Below are 20,686 nucleotides of genomic sequence, written 5' to 3' on the forward strand. Positions count from 1 at the left end.
TTTCGGACTCTCTAGGGATCGCGAAAACGTCCGAAAAATCAAATTTTGTAGAAAAAATCACTTTACATAAACTCCTGATTGCCACTATGGTGTAGGAAGGGGTCACAGATCAGTCTGATGCTTGGTGGCCTCTCCGCGCAATGCTTACACAGACAATGGGCGGCGACCGGCGTTCGATGGCTGTACTGCCGTCAGCACCTCGTGGGCGAACGCGCTGGCTTAATCCGAAAGCGAACCTGCCACTGTGAGTCCGCTGATTCCAAGCACCGCCCCTTGCCTGGTTCCAATAGTACTAGTGACCTGCTGTCTTACAACCTTCACAGACACAATGCCTGCTGATATAAATGACGCCATATAAGTGAAGTAATAAAGCTGCATTAGAGGACCACAATATTCAAGCTTTTGCTAAGCAAATTAACTGAAAAACAAAACTTAGTAGCACCATTATGTTTTATTAGCCTCGATTGCGGTCAACATCATCAGCCTCAAGCAGATGCTACCCATGCACTGCAGTCCCGGTGCATTAGTTCTCTCACTGCCATGGTGGCATAGCAAGAAGAGCCCAGGTTGAACTCCAATATGAGTGCCCTCTTTGCATCGCTGTCACCTGCACAGTAAAAGAAAATATGGCATACATATGTACCCTAGCCTCCTGGACTAGGCTTAACACTTCACACAGAGCACCATATGCTGCATCTGTACATTTTTCTGATAAGAAAAGAAATTCACAGTCAACTCTCGACAGCAACGGCTGTTAGATCCACAATGCTGTTTTACATGTCCAAAGCACAAAGGGGAAGTAGGAGGATAGGACCAGGGGAGTAGGAGGGGTTAAGGTATCTATCTATAATACTGTGCTATGCATATGATGTTGCCTCCTTTCTCCTTTTATTGAGATTGTTTACATGTCGCACATAGCGTAGAGTAACTGCTATCAATTGGTTCTTACGTTAAGCAGCACGACATAAACTGTCATTCATTTTTGAGACAACCAATATAGAAGATTACCCCAAAAGCTGCCTCCATGTCATCCGTTTATTAGTTTTTAGAACAAAAGCCTTAAATTACAGTGTTAAACAATCTAAAATTTAATGAGTCTAGGAAGATGCAGGCATGCTTGCTTGTAATGGTGCCCACTAAGAGCAATTACCTGATTTCAAAGGCATGGCAATGACTCTTCAGTTGTAAAAAAAAAAAGAAAGCATAAGAACGACAAAATGAAGTGAAGCATAAAGAAGGTGACTCAAACGACAGATTTAAATTCTCACTTGGAACTAGCGACAAGTCTGCCAAACCGATTTTCACAAAATTGTGTTTAACAGATGACTCAGTACCAGGTAGTAATAAAAGGGTTGAGATGAAAAAGCCTGTGCACAGCAATAGTACTATGAGAGTATATCACTCTGAAAAACTGCATGAAACAGTTAAAAATGGTTTTCATCAAAAAGAAAATGGGCAATAAAGCCTCTTTGCATGCAGCCTGGCTCCAAACGTGGACAGAAAATACAACAGATAATGTCGCAAGAGATTGGTAAACAAGATGCTATATATAAAAATAAACCAGGAGCTTTTGAAGTCAATAAAACTCCTGAAAAGAATAAATTCACATCGACCGCCCAAAAAGCCCCTAAAATTTATCCAAGCTACCACCTACGATGTTCTCTTCTAAGCTCACCTGTATCAATCAATCAATCAATCAATCAATCAATCAATCAATCAATCAATCAATCAATCAATCAATCAATCGAAGTACCTTTCATTTTGCAACTTTACAAGGCGAAAAACGCGGCCAGAGAAAAAGTTGCGTCACTGCAGCTTGACTGCGCTCCAGCCAGCCATCAGCAGTGGAAACATATTACATTCAGCTTTACTATTAGCTCTATACCAGCCATATCTAATAAATTATAACAAACAGAAATATAGTACACATCATGTACCAGTACAAGTGCGTATGGACATACAGAAATTAAAAATCACAGTGATGTTGGAATGGAAGACCTAAAATGCTCACGACACACTTGTAATTTAAAAAAAAAAACGTAAAAAATTGGCTTATATGATATTTTTAGTAGGTGACAAGAATTTTTACACACTGCACTCTGCACAAAGTAAAGCAGTGAAGCATACTAATATGAATAATATAAACGCATAAAATGCATGTGAAAAGTAAGCCTTCAAACACAGGTTAAAAGTATATGTATATATATAGTAGTTTGGTAGCACATTCCACACCTAAGAATTTAGCAGCGTAAAAAAAATTACATGCTTGTAGAAAAATGTTCCTTAACTTTGAGGCAAACAGACTTGTCAGGTACTTTTTTTGTTAATGTAGTAATGCCAATATTTAGTGAGTCGTAGCAATTTAAAGCTGTTGGCAATGTGTGCCGAATACTCTGTTTGCCGTATTTTGTGCGTGAAAAGCAAACATGCCAAGAAGGTTGGTAACGAAAAGGATATGTTGTTGCGGTGTGTTCAAGATGTGCTAGGTCGAGAAACACGTCGAATCTGCCCTGAACATCTTTCTTATAGGAAAACAAGAGTGTGAGTGTACAAGTCCTAAACTCTAATAATTCGGTGTTCTTCAAAAAGAAATGCTGTGTGTTCTAAACAGGAGGCATTTGATAACACGTGGACCGCTTTTTTTGTACTAATGTGAATTTGTGCAAGCTTTTGTCTGTGGTATTACCCCATACCAGCACACAATAACGTAAATAAGAGCTGAAAAGGGCATCATAGAGCACTCTTTAATAGCTGTCAGGAGAGTATGCCGGTGCTGAGTTAATACGCCCACAATCTTATTTAATTTATCCAATAAATACTGAACATGCCGGTTCCATGACATATGTTCATTGAATATAATGCCAAGAGTTTGCACAGATTTTTTGATCGAAACCTTGTAGGGGGCCAATGATTACAGATTCAGGTATCTAAGCTAACGATCCCAGCATACGAAACAACACGCACTTTGCTTTTGATTTGTTCAGTACAAGACAATTTGATTTGCACCATTCATCTAAGCTACAGCAAAAACGCATCTGCATCAATAGTAATGCAGGAAAGATCTTTTCCTGCAAAAAAGACGGAGCAATCATCAGCTTAAGTAATGAATTTGCAATTTTTATTTCCATTATATCGTTTAAGTAATGAATTTGCAATTTTTATTTCCACTATATCGTTTATGTAAAATAGGAAAAGAATAGGTCCCAAAATACTTCCCTGCAGCACCCCTGATGCCATATCTCTCAAGCATGATTAGTACTTGCATATTTCGGTATATTGTGATCGACCCGTCGGTGTAAAAGCGAAATTCCAGAAAAGAGAATGGTATAATGAAAAGACAGAATTCGGCCTAGTTACACCTCATTTTTCTTCTCTGCCTTTTTTCTGACCCTGCAGTTTCCTATTTGATTGCTAGAGTAAAGCATTTACTTTGACGTCACTGTCTTTGCATCACCGCTTTTTCTTGGGTTGCTTGTGCACCCTTTTCCTTTACAACTGCATTTTTTGCCCCGATAACTAGTCCTGTCACCACGTGTACCTCAATGAAATGTAGCAGTACATAGCAGTAACTCACCCTTGCAGCAGCCCGTAGGCTCAGGCAGTCCCTCCAGCCTGTCGAGATCACTGAGCAGCAACGCTGCCTGGGGGTCTGTGTAGCTCACTTCTCGCCACTTCACTTCTCGGGGAATCGTGACCAGGTGCCGGTAGCAGCCACTCATTGACAGCTCTCTGCAGCACATGTCACATCACTTGCTCGCTCACACTTTGTGCCCTTGAGTCTATTGCACCAGCTGACTATTGCAAGAGCCAGGCGCAGATTGGTTTCCACGCTTCTTAATCTTTTTCTTTTTTTACTTTAGCGCCATGCTTGTGGTAAACCATCTTCTAAAATGAAGCAGGTCGCCATGTCACCCAAAGCCAGAAATGGCACATTTGTGCTTGCAAAGTTCACAATAAATTTACTGGTGGCAGTGCCGTAACTGCATTCCATCGAATCAACTCAATATGCATAACGCTGCATGGCAATGCTGCCTGAGGCAAAACGAAAACAGAGAGAGAAATGAACAACATAAGAGAAGAATTCGTACTGGAGATTCGTTTAGTATATGTCACTCCACCCAGAAATTCGTTCAGCTGTGAAAAATTAATTGGTAACTAGTACTGCTTCAGGCACCTAAAATTATATTTTGCAGGCAGTCAGGCACATTTTCAAGAACACCACCTTATAAAACTAGTGCATGGCCTAAAAAAAGAAAAAGAAAAGAGAGAGAGAGAGAGATAAATAAATGAATAAATAAATAAACTGCTCCAAATCAACCCTTAGCAAGTGAGTCAACTTGATGTCACTTTTCAACAGCATTCAAACACTTTGGCAATTATCTGGCTGGCAATTCTTGGCCACCATAAAATGAATATGTTGGAGGAATATCTTTAATGTTGCAGCGAAGTTTTTAGCCTGGATTAACTGTTTAGCCATAAGCAAGTCAACTGCATTGTCAAAATGCTCTAATGCAGGCACAGGTGCAGGGCTACAGCATCTCAACTAAAATTGAGCTCCAGAATTTCCTTCCACAAAGGCCTGTACACCTTTCCATAATACCTAAATGTAGTACTTACTGGACATATTGTTACATATATGCCTCATGGCAACTTTTTTTTTTCTGCAGGAGCAGGGATACTGTACCATTTGCTTTCGAGTGCAACAATGTAAAACTGCTCAAATAAAACTTGTGGGTGATGATACCTGTGCCTCTGTTCACTGCCAAACGAATCCAGTGAGAGTCCATCCTCCGCAAGTATTTCCTTGTACCAGTCAGCCACTGCACAAGGAACAGCTTTGCAACAGCACTGCATGGGACCCCTTGATATACTAGAGTGGCATCTACTCAATGTTTAGGGCTGACTGTACTTCATCATATATGCTATACAGGTAAGTAGTACAGAAGGAGGCCCGAAGGTTAGCTTGTAAAGAGGGACTTTCTATGAGAAAACAGAGAAGAGTAAGCAAATATATCAGACAGGTCGTTAAAATACTGTGAGAATGAGAATGAAGGCTGCATTGAAAAATGAACAGTGGTTGTACATCCTAGTATTGACTACTCAAGAAAATACACGAGCATGTTGCACCCATTGAAGCAATAAATTGGAGATATTGTTACGTGGAAGATCTACAGTCTGAAAGCTCTCCGCACAGCTAACGTTGATGAGGGCACTGATTTCACGACACTCAGCGTCGTCGTCTTCTCGGAGTCTGTTGCACTTCTTCATCCTCATCACGAACAGCGAATACAGCTAAGTAACACTACCCCCCGGCGGGAAAAGCACAGTCCCGGTGCGGTCTATGTTAGCGAAATAGAACATTGATAATAGGGCTTTAGACGGGACACATGTACTATTTCAGAGGTTGAAGCTGTGGACGGGGACTTCGGAGCCACAGATTCAACTTCGTAGGTGACGTCGGTCACGGGGCGCAAAACACGGTAAGGGCCAGCGTAACGGGGCAAAAGTTTTTCACACAAGCCCACTCGACGGCGCGGGAGCCACAACAAAACAAGAGATCCAGGAGTGTAGTGGACATCACGGTGGCGGCTGTCGTACCAGATCTTTTGGGAGTCTTGGGATGCAGAGAGCCTGGCATGAGTTATCCGGCGGGCATCATGAGCGCGGGTGACGGCATCACTGGTGTAGGTACTGGTGGCGTCTGCCGCGGGTAGGGAGGTGTCGAAGGGTAGTAACGGTTGTCGGCCAAATAATAAATAAAATGGGGAGTATCCAGCGGTAGAATGGACAGATGAATTGTAGGCGAATGTGACAAAGGGGAGATGAACGTCCCAATCTCGATGGTCGTCAGATACATACATGGCCAGCATGTCTGTGAGGGTACGGTTTAGACGTTCCGTGAGGCCATTGGTCTGGGGGTGATATGCGGTGGTGAATTTGTGGCGGACGGAGCACGAACGGAGAATTTCGTCAACCACTCGCGACAGGAAACAGCGGCCACGGTCAGTTAGTAGTTCACGAGGAGCACCATGATGAAGAATTACGTTTTCTAGAAGGAAGTCAGCGACGTCTGTGGCGCAGCTGGTCGGGATGGCTCGGGTAATAGCATACCGAGTAGCGTAATCGGTGGCGACGGCGATCCATTTGTTCCCCGAGGCGGAAACTGGAAAGGGGCCAAGGAGATCAACGCCTATACGGGAAAACGGGTCAGTTGGTATGGGTATCGGCTGCAGATGACCTGAAGGCAAAATTGTGGGCTTCTTCCGACGCTGACACAGTTCACACGCGGCAATGTACTGCTGGACAGAACAGTAGAGCCCCGGCCAGTAGAAACGTCGGCGCAGGCTGTCGTATGTGCGAGAGACACCCAAGTGGCCAGCCGTGGGAGCATCATGGAACTGTTCAAGGATGGTGGAACGCAGGTGTTGTGGAACGACGAGCAAAAGGTCTGTGCCATCTGGTCGCATATTACGTCGGTATAGGGTGTTCTCGTGGAGCACAAATAAGGCGAGAGATGGGTCAGGGCGGTCGGAGGTAAGACGGAGGATAATGGAATGCAGAGAAGGATCTAGGTGCTGCTCCTTGGCAATGTTAGCAAAGGCGGAGACAGACAAGACACATGCATCATCGTCAGAGTCTGTAGGACTAGGGGAGTCGACGGGATGACGTGACAAACAGTCTGCATCTTGGTGAAGCCGGCCGGACTTGTAGACGACGGAAAAGGTGTATTCTTGTAATCGTAGCGCCCAGCGCCCCAAACGGCCAGTAGGATCTTTGAGAGAGGAAAGCCAGCACAAGGCATGATGGTCTGTTATCAAAGTAAAATGGCGGCCAAACAAATAAGGGCGGAATTTCGTAATAGCCCAGACAAGCGCCAGGCACTCTCGCTCTGTAATAGAATAATTTTGTTCGGGTGTTGAGAGGAGGCAGCTGGCATACGCAATCACCCTTGTACGGCCGTGTTGTTGCTGACCGAGAATAGCTCCTATTCCATGACCACTTGCGTCGGTACGGAGTTCAGTATTGGCGATATCAATCACTGGACTGCACTGGAGGGCATCTTTATGAAATTCTTCATAGCGATCCATGAATTAGGGACAATCTGTGTTAGTCAATTTATCATTTGGCAAGCAGAACATAGAAACCCTTATCAAAAAAAAAAAAAAAAAAGCAATGTGTACAAGCTGAAAACTTGCACCAGCCTGATAGGGACAACAGAAATTTGATAGCCAATAAAATCCTCTTCATTTTACCTTGAGACAGTATTATAAGATATCAGCATTCATTAAAATGTCTCTGTTTTATTATAGCACCCGGGATGCAATGAGCATTCATACTGCTTTGTGGAAGAGATATTTAATTGTGTATCATATATGATACAACAAGCATTTATGGGTAATTTTGCTATTCTAAGGCATTCCATAGTTTCAACAGCAGAAAATGAACTGCAGTCTAAAGGTTTTGCACAACTCTTAGTGTTTAGAACATAAGGTGCAGTTCTAAATTCAGTGCTTCCGTTTAAAGCGGTGACAGAACTACAGCACATTTTATAACATAACCAGAGGTATAGTAAGTGGTGATAGGAGGAGCACTAGTACACTGACTGAGGATGGCAAAGATGATAATCTTAATCACGAAAAAAGCGAGGAAAACAAGCAAGACAAAAATAGAAATTACACATAGTATAAAGAAAGAGGAAAGCGATAATGAAGGTGTTCCCGCAGCAGATAATACTGATGGCCAGAAACTAGCTCATAAATTTAGAAAAAAAATAAGGCCTCAAAAGAAGCATTAAAAAAAATTAAATTCACATAAACAAAAAGGACTGCTCTTACATGGCAAAAACAAAGAGAGTTGAAGATAACGACTTAGACAAACTCATGCAGGAGATGGCGGGACACCAGATCACCTGTGTCCATTCCGCGATCAGGTGGTACCATATGAAAGAAAGCAAGCTGCATGAATGAACTCTGAAATGAAAGCCCTCGTCTAAAAAAGCCAAGAGAAGGGCCCACTTGGCATCACTGTTGCGTTTGATGACTGTTCAGACAGTGCACCAAGCCTTGTTAAGTAAAAGTGCTGATACCGTCCTGCTATAGACTCTTAAGATTATTGTCTCAACATTTACAAGCAATGAAGCGCTGCTTAGAGACTGCACCAACCTCACACTGTTTACTGCAACTGCCACGGCGCATGTAGGAATGAATCTGTCGGCCTGCTAATTCAACCACTGCTCATATACAGATTAAATCTTTTGTATGTTCCTGTCTTGCATTATAACTGAAACTTTAAAGAAGAAAAATCTTTTCCTTTAACAAATTATCATTCTGTCATTTAGCACAGTAATTCCTGTTCAGTTATGACCATTTCAAATGCAAAACATAACCTTATAACTGCGTAGTGTATCATATACGACATGAGATAACACTTTCTTGAAATATAGAAACCACATAGTTTTTCAGAAAGCTAAGGTTGATTTTGGTCCTTCTGTTGCAAATTAAGCTCACTGTGGCTTTTCTGACAGAAAATGAAAATTCACGTAGTGGACAGTTAAGAGCCAGAATACCACATCAGCATATACTAACCATGTGACGGCACGAATACGACAAACATTTCCGACATTTTAGTGCTGTTGCTAAATGGTTTAGAAATTGTGGTTCTACCTATCAAAACGGCTACTATAAGCTGGTTCGATAACCTTCACTGCCTTGAAATTATTTACCGCTGCTTTCAACGAGCAAGCAAGCATAAGGCTCAAACTGTGTTTGGAACAATTGTAATGATGCTAGGCAACACTAAACAGTTGCCTTCAACTTGCTTTTACACATGGCTCGCATGCTGCAATAGTGTGTCAAATTAACTTCATCTGATGGGCTGCAACCCATAGTGTATATGTGCACATCAGTAGCTGACATATGATCACCACTTCATTAGCAAAGCACTATGTGTTACCCTCATTCTGTGGGTAGCGTACGCTGTGACCTGGCAACGGGAGCACCACTGACTGCACACTGGCAGAGCCCACGTCTTCCGGACCTGCGACCCGTGGCTCATCCTCGGACGCCCCTGCAATTAACACAATCACAATTCTCTCTCACTCGATTTATTTCATGAAACAAGATACTTGCACTCACCCAGCTCTAGAGTGACCAGTTTTCAGCTGGCAATTCACTCTAATTCTAAAAGAGCACCTGTACGAGAAACGAACTGATCATCACCCTGCTAGTTCAATCAGCGCACATAAACAGATCACATCTGTTCTCTGTTCTTGCTAACTACAGTCCAAATGAAGTACAGTGGAATTTGTGGTGCCCTTGATTTCTACACGAGAACACGACCTTTGCAATCTTTCCACCAGTAAAGTGACGAGACTCTTTCTAGTTGATTTTAGCATTCACCATACCAAAATGGCCACACGAAAATCTGTCTGCACACTAAGTTAGTCGACGCAACTACAATGTGCACTTTTTCTGGTCATAATTAAATTTAGAGTAAATACTCTGACTTGTGAAGTACCTCATATTTGCAACAGCACACATAATTAGGCAGCAAAACAGGTGACAAGCAAAAGCAATTTCATTCTATCATTTCTTTAGTTAGGCAAGCTAGAAATTTGAAGTATGCACAGCTCTCATACACAGCCGTGGTGCCCTTCACAAAAGAAAGCTTATCGCTGCACTCACTAAATCAATGATAAACCAGAAACCTGCAGGCAACAGCAAGTGGGCGTGGCAGATAAATGTTTCACAGACTCCCAGCCTTGAAAACTTCCACGATCTCTCTGTAGAAGACTGAGCTAATGTTATCAAGAGCAATACTTTTAAGCAGAAAGAGAACACACATTTTATTATAATGTACTATCAGGAGCAAAAGTGCCTCATAACACATGTGCTGACATTGCTCATTGCTCACCAATGCTGCTCGGCACTTTCCACCAAGCCATCGTAGACCAAACACAGAAAACATGACATGCCTTATAACAAAAACAGTTCCCTCCTTGCCTCCCTCAATGGCAGGCGGTGCTGAAAAATGGCATGGAAATACGGTCTAACTGAAGCTCAAGTAGCATACACCACTCCAGCTCCCTCCAGAACAAGACAGCCAAGATAAAATTTGATGGCTTTCAATCATAGCATTATTGTCTTTCTTATTCACAGGCTGATACTGACACCTCTTTCTGACTTAGCTGTTCTTCCATATTTTAACGTCTATTATGCATATTTGCGTTGTGTGAAAATTCGGCTGTTTCAAGGTAACCATATTCAGAAAGAGCTTCCAAAACAATAACTATAAATAACACGAAATGTTTTTTCATACCAAACAACATTTATGATGGTTCTGACAGAGAGCCGGTATCAAAAGTGACCCCTGCCAAACCTTGGAAGACGAACCTGGGAGGTGCAGGAGGGGAGTTTTTCAAAGCAATTTCACACTACTTATGGCTGCTGGTGACTGTGTCCTCTTCGTCTTCGTTTTCTGCCTCACTGCAAGATATGTCCTCGCTATCACTGTCCTCAATTGAGAAACAAAATAACTTGTAGTCTGTCGTATCACTTGAGTCGTTCACATCGCCGCTCTCAAACTCAGACACATTCATTTTCGTAGTGAGAAGTTTCTCGGTTCAGGCCAAGCAAAAGCAATCAGCCCTTCAGTTTAAGAGCTGCCGTCTCTTGGAAATAAAAACAAAATAAGGCTTTAGACAAGCCCTACTCATCTCAAACCGTAGTCAGAGCAACAGAAAGCATTCGACGAGCCTGTCACCTGTCATGAGCCAGGAATGACACTCAGCTTATGATGGGTCTGGCTCGTCCACGTTTGCTAGGGGGTTAGAAAAGAGATGTGCCTACCAGGTGTGATCAGCAGGTCTCCTGGGAGCACAGTAAAGCCAAACCGTTGCACCCGCCGTGATACCAGCCTGTTCCACACATAGCTCTGGTATCCATGCAGGTACAGCAGCCGCACATTCCTCGGCAGGGCAAGCAGGGCACCAAGATAGTTGGTGGCGCCACCTTTGGTCAGTGCACGCAGCAGCAAGCCCTCGATGCAGCCCCGATGAGGCAGTTTGGACAGGGCACGCGCAGCATCCTTTGACTTCATCCACTCGTCCCGACACCCCGCTAGGGTTCCTGCATCTGCCACCGAATGAAGGCACACTGCAGCTCTCTCGACTATCAACTATTCTAACAGTCTATTTTACTGACAGGGTTGTGAAGGGAAAAGCGCGACATGTTTGCAGTGAGACGCTACCTGGTACTTCGCAAAGAAATCTAGCAGCACTGTACCCAATGTAAAAGCAGTACGCGTACAAAAGATCTAGCTGTGATGTGTCGCTGGGGCTTGCCCGTCAGCTATACTCCCCTCTACTCAGCAAGTTGTCAGTTTGACATCGGTACATTTGGAGCTTTCAAGCTTTTAGAAAGATTTCCAGTTCCAAAGGAATAGGAACTTATGCAATACTATTTACTTAAGCAATGAGATAGATTGCGGACAAACACACATCTGAAAAATATCAAGGCTGCGTATCAGTAAAGGTCTAGCCAAACAAAACAGCATTCCTGAGAGACCGCATGGTTCAGTCTTAAAAAAGGAAGAGAATGGTAGGCAGCCATGCACCACATGAGAACGACGAAAAATACAGTTGTCACAACGGGCACAGAAGCACAAGTTTAGGTTATATAAGTGTGTCACCCACCGCCAACTCTTGGCTGTAGCACCAGGTCAACCGCTTCCTCGTATTGACCTCGAAGAAGAGCCCTAAGGGAAGGAAGGCAGCATAGCAGTCACTGGCGCCGAAACAACAAAAATATGTTTCAAAATGCAGGAATGGAAGCCACATTACATGCGAAAGCAAACATATAAGCAGGGCCCACATTTTACGACACTTCATTTTGCTCTCCTTTTACTTGGTTCTTTGCCTTTGATCACTGCTCCTGAGGTCATGTAAGCCCTATGTGGGAGATGATACCATGCTGATCATGGCAGAACCATGCCGAAATGCCATTCCGTCTATTATTTGATTAAACATGCCCCACGCTCGTGCTGTTCTGGTGAGCCAGTTCCAATGCCAACAAAGGACACAGCACATGTTTGACACTCCTAACAAGATTTCTCGGAGTTAGTACTTCTATTACAGGAAAAAAACCATGTGGTGATTGTGCGACAGAAAGGCACAGCATGATCCATGTAGTACAACTTGGCTGTATGTGATGGTGGCAGGGCGGCTAGAGCGTCACGTCCAGAGCGGCCGTGAATGTGACTGGGTGCTTTCCACCCTACTTCCTGTGACATTCGACATAATTCTCGTCACACCCAAATAAAAGGAAGACAGAATGAAAGGTTACAAAATGCAGGACTTCTTGACATGACTAGAAGGCAATTAATTCTTATAGCCCCTTAAGTGCTTCTCGTTGAAAGTCCCATCACACCGAGGCATCACTAAGACACTGTTCACTCCCTGAAAAATTTCTTGAAAAGGCATGCTAATGGCAGAATTAGAAACACCACAATCAAGCAGTTGAGGCACTCTCTTCACAACAGTAGCTCGAAGAGGATGTTGTGACATTTCATTATTAGTGGCCCGTATATTACAGCAATATAAAAAAATTGGTAAATTTAATATTATTTTGTGAACACAGGTGAAAGTACTGACACATGCACTGGGCACACGGCCAGGTAGTAATCCAAGGAAGACTGCCCCTATCCCTCCCTCACTACACTAGAACTGTGGGCAGAACACCAGAGGAAGCAAGTCACTCTTTAATCAGAATGATTAATGAATGAAAAAACAGGACCTGCCTTATGTAACAGCATCAACACTTCATCACTGGTGGAGGAAGGCAGTGCCATGAAGGCTGGCAATATTGAGGGAAAGCATGAAAATGATCTTCGCTTTAAGGTTCAATTCATTTCAGTGTTTTATCTTTTTTGTAACACATACTATGACATCCTTTGTAGTCATAACAAGAAAGCTGTAAGGAAAGCTAGCACAGCTTTGAAACATTTATCCACTGTTGATCAATTCCTATCCCTTTCATAACGTATGTGACCGCACATTAATTTTGGAGAAATAAGCAAAACTGGCTAACCTACATACCGCATTTGGTCAAATATTTAGGGGAGACCCCCAAGGTGGAGTAGATTTCTAATAAGGGAGTAAATACTCATTGTCATCCTCCCGAGCGCAGCCTCGGACTGCTTTTGTTTTCAATGCTCAGCATGCATAAATGCAGCACACAATGAACAGGCCAGGGGGAGGTCGTACCGTCCAATCTGATGAGTAGCCACAGCAGTGGTGCCAAAGCGCTGTGTGCCATAGTAGTTGAGGAAGCCATTCTCTGACAGAGAGCGCACTGCTTCTTCGTGATCTTCTGTGGTGCCATCCAAATCCCTACAAAAGGGCAGCCATGAGCACGTATATGAAGCACTGACAGAGAGCCCTGGAAGGGGGAAAGGAGGTGCTAGGAAGGGGAAAGTAAAAAGAGAGATAGTATGCGTATGCATGTGTGGTAAGTTCAGGCAGTCATATTGAAAAACTTGATAGGTTTATTCGACGTTTAATAAGATGCACACATAAGAACACACGTGCATGCAACAACTCAGGGTTTAGCAGGAAGAAAAAATACTGCGTACATGTGTGCATGTATGTATATGCGTGCGTGCATGTGCATATAGAGATAAAATAGCGCTTATGAATTTCGAATTGCATACATTCCCAATAGTGAGACAGAATAAAGCTGCTTAAAGAACTATAAGTACTACCTATGTCTTTATGAAAAAAAAAAAGTTCAATGCTTAGTACTCCTGAAAATGCCAAAGCAAGGAGACTGTAGATGATTTGCAGCATCAGTGACAGATTTGAACAAACACTGTGCACTGCTTCTTGAACAGTTAGGAAATTGAATTCAGAGTCAGTTCACAAAAATGCCTAAAAATCCCAATCACAGTCCAGCATTCCTTCTAAAGAAACCCTCATGGTATCCCTAAGGATTCAGGGAACTCAGCTATTCACGTTTAAACAAAAGAAATTATCATCATCATCACCACCACCACCACCATCATCAGCCGGACTATACAGACTGCAGGGTGAAGGCCTCTCCCATACTCCTCCAATTAACCTGGTCCTGTGCTAGCTGCATCCACTTGACCCCTGCGAACTCCTTAACCTCGTCTGCTCACCTAACATTCTGCCGCACTTGCTACGCTTTCCTTCCCTTGGAATCCGGTTTGTTACCCTAAGCGACCATCGGTCGTACGTGCTCTCTACGCACTACATGCCCTGGCCATGCCCGTTTCTGCTTTTTGATTTCCACTAGAATGTCATTAACTCGAGTTATTTCTCTGAACCACTCTGCACGCTTCCTATCTCTTAACGTTACACCTACCATTTTTCGTTCTATAGCCTTCTGTGTTGTCCTTAACTTAAGTAGAACCTTTTTCGTTACCTCCACGTTTCAGCCTCATAGGTGAGTACAGGTAAGATGCAACTGTTGTATACTTTCCTCTTGAGCGATACCAGTAAGCTGCTAGTCATTATCTGTGAATACTTGCCAAATGCACTCCATCCCAATCTTATTCTCCTAGTATTTCCCTTTCATAGTCTGGACCTATGGTTACCACCTGTCCTAAGTAGACATATTTGCCTACCACTTCCAGTGCTTCACTACCTATTGTGAACTGCTGTTCTTTCCCGAGGCTGTTGAACATAGAATACTAAAGAAATCATACTAAACCAGAACTACAACACCGAGGCAAGGGTAAAATGAAGAAATACCTTATGCACATACTAGACACTGGTGACGCCTGACTGATCCCTAGGGCACTTACTGACGCTTGTGATTTATTTTGTTTTGGTTTTGTTCCCAAAGCAACACATTTACAACAAGTATGATTACCTCAAGACAATGGCAAATCGGTTCCCCTGCAGGTCACCCAACTTGATTGCTGTGTCTTCAAAACTGCACACAAGAGAACTACCATGTAGAGATATACACAACAGCTGGCTGATTATGCTTGTAGTTTGTTGAAATGAAAAGCTAGAAACCAAAGCAACAAATTTCATATTCAATGTCCATATCGAGGTTAAGAAACCAATCAAGCAAAATCAAGCCTTCTAAATGTAGAAGAAAAATGCCTTAATAATGTAGATCCAAAACTGAAATGCATCACAAACAATGAAAAAGCAAGCCAGAAGAGATTCCCACAGATTTTCTCATAGTATCTGCTTTAATTTATGAAGACAGGATTGGTGTCACTGTTCTGGCAGCTTTATGGCCTCCTATGTTTGCGGCAGAGCACGAAAGCTTCACAGTGCACGGTCTATATGCTCCAAAGTCATGATGAGTGAAGAAGATACAGCTTTTCACTCATCCCCTGAAATACAATTGGCACTGTTGACAATTACCATGTCGTGCAGCACCATATACTTCTCAGCATGATAATTCAGAGGCCCAAGTATTGAGTTAACATTAGGATCTTTAAAAGTATTTTGAGCACTAACTGCTGCAAAATTCTGGCTGTCCATAAAACTCCAAAACTTAAAGCATTACCCTCTTTCATGGCAGAAAACCTGACATCTTGACAATGACATTTTTAACCACTTGTTTTGCACATCTTTCTTAAAATAAACGGTTACACATTTCATCACCTTTTCTATTTTTCTAATTTTTGACCAAATTTGATTAAACCTGGTATTATGGCTCAGTTTCTTGCACTGATTTCAAATACGTAACTATTTTTTCCAATTCACCAAGTAGTTCAAAAGATAAATAAAATTAAATGAAACAATGCACAATGAAAAAATAACTGCATTACAAAAAATTCACACGGACACTTTGCTATGTACTATAAAGCGTAATGAATATAGTGTTAGGAGCACTTTTTTATATAATGAATATTAGCGATGTTATAGCAGCTCAAAGTTCACTGTTCCACATGCTATATAACATCTGCTACATAACATTGCTAATATTTGTTATACTGATGATAAAGTACTCTTAACATTGTATTCATTATGCTTTCTAGTACATAGCAAAATGCCCATGTGAATTTTTTGTTGTGAGGTTATTTTTTCATTGTTTCTGCAAATATTTATTTATTTTTCCTCATTATTATGAACAATTAATTTCCTTATCTTTTGAACTAAATGACCAATCAGAAAAATAGTTACACATTTGAAGTTAGTGCAAGAAACTGAATCAGGATACCAGGTTTCATCAAATTTGCTAAAAGATTGGGAAAATAGCTTTAAGAGCCATGTCTCCCCTTTATATAAAAATGGCACACAATACAAAAACAAGTTGTACACAAACAATGCTGTGATGGTGGCTAGCTGGTTTTTCATCTTCAGGTAGGCACGCTATACTTTGGTACAAGGATGAATGACAATGACAAAAAAACAAGACAACACTGGTACACAAGCACCTAAAGAGACATCTGCCCGTCAATAAAAAAGAATAAGGTACAAATAGGCCAGGGTTCCTAATTTTTAGTTGCAGGTACTTTATAAACTGCACTGCATGCAACATAAAACAAAGGGAAGAGCCATTCCCGTTTACTCTGAAAGAAAGTTGCAGACAGGAGTGACTGCTTGACATACGTGATGTTGCCCACCCGGATGCCCTGCCTGCGATTCAGCTCCAGCAACTTCTTGGCTGGCAACCGGTGGCATGACAACCGCTGGCAAGTTTTCGCCCTCTTGTCCTTGGTACCAGCATAGCCGAGACACGAAGGACGCATCCTGCGAGTGATACCAAGTCCTCTCCATGCTGCATGCTACATATCCAAACTTCTACAAAGACATTCGCCGATGTTCTATAGCATTTATATGGACTTTGACATTTTCTCATCACAATCTCTCGGATTGCAACACAAATCTATGCAAAACTGGGAAGATTTCTGGTCACACAACTCCACTGCTGCAGAGCCTGTAATCATGTACTAAGGTCTGGCATACTTAAAACCTTGGGTTCATTTCCAAATTTTTACATATTACACATTTTGTACTCAAGGGACACCGAGAAGAAATGGAAGTTGGCCTGAATCAACAGATTACTGCATTTGAAAGATAAAGAGGTTACTTTAACTGAAAAGGAATCTTTTCATCAGCTAGAAAAGAAAGGAAATGAATGGTACAGCCACCACGGTACGTTTCCACAGGCGAACTACGATTACGTCAAAGCTGATTTTTGTTTCCGAATCTCAAACGCTAGGCTACACCACCATTCACTTACGGTGATCAAAATGTAATTTTCAGACTTGACATCATGAGTTGAAATCAAGTTCTGAATCCAATCCAACATATGCACATTTTGCTGCAAAACAAACAAGTGACTTTCACAAAGAGCAATATTTGGACAGAGGTCTCCTCAGTATGTCTTTAAAGGGACAGAAACCAGAATTTAGGCATTGAATTTTTTTCGGCGCATTGAAAAGATAGTTGTCTAAAATGTTCATTTCCATAGCGGTTTTGGTAAAAACGTAGTAGAAAATTTTTACCGAGAATTTTTCCATCAGTGCATGCGCCCGTTTTTATGTGGTCCAATTCTGGAAATCATGAGCAGCGGCAGCGATGACAACTGGAGGTCGTCAAAAAAGATGCACCGAAACTAAATACAAATTTCACTCGCCAGATAGTAATTAGACATTTTTTAGCATAGAGTAGCGTCCTTTTCAGTTTTCACACCCAAGGTTGTTACGGAGCAATAACGTACGCCTCATCGACGAAAGTTTTAGTGGGCACTATCATCGTTTCATACATGGAATTAAAACACTGCAGCATCATCTAGTGGCAAAAGCTGAAAGCATGTCTCACGATGCGAAAGGAGGGGTGGTTTTTATTTAAGGACGCACTGGAGAGAGTGCAAAATATAGTAAATTATGACAAGCACTCGAAGAAGAAAAAAGGAAAGTGTGACCTTACGAAAATCAGCAATATTTTGTTAAGATGTAGTCATGTGGGGTACTGCAGTGAAAGTAAGGGGGTTTCTCCGCAAAGGAGCACCTCAGTTGTCTTTATGCGATTTTCGATGAGAAATAAAAATTGTAAAGCTTTTCTTTTATATTGTAGTGCTCGACATGTACTATATGCGGCAAGGTCTTTTCATTTCCACCATAATCACATGACATATTTTGGCCAGTGTTCTGTCCCTTTAAGAAGCAATCTGATAACATATTTGTTAAGAGGCATCATGAGCACATCCACAAAGGCACACTCCTGTAATTGAAGATCACTGTTTCATTTTGTTGAACACGTCATCATCAAAGATGTGCATGTCCATCACTACATCAAGATCACGTCCAATGTAGTTGAGCATTGCATCAAAGAAGTTGGGCATTATCTAACCACTGACAGCTAAAGTTACTTATGCATGTAAGCATGGGGCTAAATGTGTGACCAAATTTAACAGATTGCAGGACATACATGACATACATGCAGGGTATACGTGATCCTACAATGTTTCCTCGTCACAAATGCAGTTTTAAAAAAAAATGAAGAAAAATTTCCAAAGGACTGATGAAATAAAAGTTCACTTGTAGTCCCACGTTACTTACAGCAATGACCAGTGCTCAATTGCAGTGTGCCACAACAGCACTATCTAAAGAGCTCGCCAGTACAATGCTGTAATACTAAATGGCTGCAACTAGTGGGCTGCCCTGACAAAGCTGAAAACGAGGTTGGAGCATTTTTCATCTCGACTGTGCCAATTATATGTTTCTCTTCTTCTTTTACCCTGCAGCTGCTCAAAAACAATAAACCACAACTGCGTTCACTACTTTTTCTTTCTGAATGTATATTCATATGGCTACTCAGACTAATTTTTAAATAAGAAAAAACAAACGAGTTGAGGACATGCACAAATGAGCTGAGGACATCTCCAAGTTCTGATCATCAATAAGTATCATATGGATGTTACAGATTAATGCATCTGCTATGTCTATATTTTTGACGGATGTACTACAGATGTTTGGGCATGATAAAAGGATGCATCTGCAGCTTCATCTTCTTGGTGCACATTTGTTTTCTGTGTGTGTTATCTTTCATATAGGATATAACTCTGAGCCTTGAAAGCTACAGGAGTGCCAGGGACAAACCTCAAGTATAACCCTAAGGTTATATAGCTGCAAGCTAACCATCTACATGATTATAGGTGACATATGGCTAACTTCACTGCAAGCAATTCAAGTCAGTGTTCCTTCCTATAATACTATGTGTACTTAATAATCCACTCTAACACCCATACCTTGCACACTGCCACTGCATTGTTTCAGTCGCTATGTAATTACAGACAAACGTTCGAAGTTCACTTTAACTTCCCACAGGCCGGCTGTCAAATGCAAGATAGCCAATGAGGGTTGACATCCCACCCTAGAAAGGTGGCTATCCTGTTGACAGCTTCGATGGTGTCCATGTTTTCTTTGTACAGGACGAAGGTGGTGTAGCTGGGGCGGCCGGAGGGCCAGGGGGCCGCGCGCCTGCGCTGAGCAGTCGACCGGCTGACACGAACGGTGCCATCGGCCGTGTGGCTCTCCAGATGCGGCCAGTGTGCGCGAACCCAGGCGTGTAACTGCCCGCGCTGCTCTTTGGTCAGACCGGCCGCTGGGAGGACAACAGATTCGGTGCGCTTGCCCCCGGCAAGGAGCTCTAGATGCTCCCTGGCCTCAGCGCTGACGTTCTCGTCGGCCCAGCCGGTGTCCGGCTCCGGTTCGGACGGCGGTTCGAGGGTCTCCAGTCGTACTACCCGACCCGATGGGTCTATCTCGTTAACCAGGAAGTCCGAATATCTGCAACAGCAAATAGGTTCGTTTCATGATAGCAATCCTTCGTTCCAGTTTGATGTTTAATGGGTGCGCGCAGGAATTTGGCCTAACATGCTGTTGCCAGGTGCTTCGTTATTTTTCCTGAAATCCCAAATAGCAACTCAGTTCAAGAAGACTGTCACGGAGAGATTTTTACCCTAAACGTTTAAGGTCTTGGACGTGGCATGATGCAGGCTGCTTGGTGGGGTTGCAGTTCGGGATGATGGTTGAACGCATTATGATCGCACTAATATTTACGTAAGCAAACAAAATTCACAAGGCACCCTTCTAAAAACTCAATGACTGTCGTAGACCTATTGACGCACATGCACACGACTGTCATACATCAGTGTGGATTCACCTAGACCGTCAGTTCACCTATTGACGCACATGCACACGACTGTCACAAAACAGAGCAAATTCATCACGCCCATCAATTCTACGCAGAAGCCAATTCACCGCGAAAAGTGGACCACAGGCGGACTGTTGGCCACCGGCGATGGGAGATCAACATGACCAATCGCGAGATCCTAAACCGAAGTCTTGTCGCACATGTCCCTGATCGCCTTACCTCTGTTTCAATACGCCGTTGAAGCCCTTGTGGGTGCCGACGTATTCTGTAATGCCGACATCTTGTTCAAAGCCTATCCGTGCTTTTTTCGGAGCACTCGCATCTGCATCAGCATTTGCCATACTCAACAGGTAGTACGGCTATGGTCCCTGGAAGTACGTACGACGGTACGGCAGCGTGGACCGAGCTCCGCGCTGTGTTGGTATAGTGTTGGTGCCGATTGGCTTTACTACCAACTTGGCTTGACATGTGATGACTCGGTGACGGCAGAACAAGCCCTAGCCTCGGCGGCGCCGTCTGCTGCGACCCGGTTGCAGCAGC

At 42.8% G+C, this 20,686-nt stretch overlaps 1 protein-coding gene across 2 annotated transcripts; it reads right to left on the minus strand.

Moving 5' to 3' along the window:
* Window positions 1-432: 432 nt before the first annotated feature.
* Pus7 (pseudouridine synthase 7) lies at window positions 433-20,587 on the minus strand. Of its 2 annotated transcripts, none has more exons than XM_084586963.1 (11): window positions 20,366-20,587; window positions 19,363-19,779; window positions 16,595-16,735; window positions 14,892-14,954; window positions 13,262-13,387; window positions 11,693-11,754; window positions 10,848-11,126; window positions 8,953-9,066; window positions 4,745-4,820; window positions 3,575-3,729; window positions 433-607 (listed from the first exon to the last, which is right to left on the minus strand). In XM_084586963.1, the coding sequence occupies exons 1-11, from the start codon at window positions 20,485-20,487 to the stop codon at window positions 486-488; spliced, it is 1,677 nt and encodes a 558-aa protein (XP_084443089.1). In that variant the 5' UTR covers window positions 20,488-20,587; the 3' UTR covers window positions 433-485. The 2 variants fall into 2 exon arrangements, with proteins under 2 accessions (XP_084443089.1, XP_084443084.1); XM_084586958.1 differs by having other exon boundaries at window positions 10,848-11,132.
* Window positions 20,588-20,686: the final 99 nt, after the last annotated feature.

The sequence above is a fragment of the Amblyomma maculatum genome, chromosome 1 (genome assembly GCF_055883805.1).
Source record: "Amblyomma maculatum isolate TAMU_Amacu chromosome 1, ASM5588380v1, whole genome shotgun sequence".
Classification (NCBI taxonomy): Eukaryota; Metazoa; Arthropoda; class Arachnida; order Ixodida; family Ixodidae; genus Amblyomma; species Amblyomma maculatum.

What these genes read in the sequence shown, in the direction of transcription:
- Pus7 (XM_084586958.1), bottom strand. Translation starts at nt 20,487, where the DNA reads ATGGCAAATGCTGATGCAGATGCGAGTGCTCCGAAAAAAGCACGGATA. An exon ending in ATCCGGGTGGGCAACATCAC is followed by an intron (nt 14,955 to 16,594) that starts GTATGTCAAGCA and finishes TCTTGTGTGCAG; the next exon opens with TTTTGAAGACACAGCAATCA. An exon ending in GCTACTCATCAGATTGGACG is followed by an intron (nt 11,755 to 13,261) that starts GTACGACCTCCC and finishes TCCTTCCCTTAG; the next exon opens with GGCTCTTCTTCGAGGTCAAT.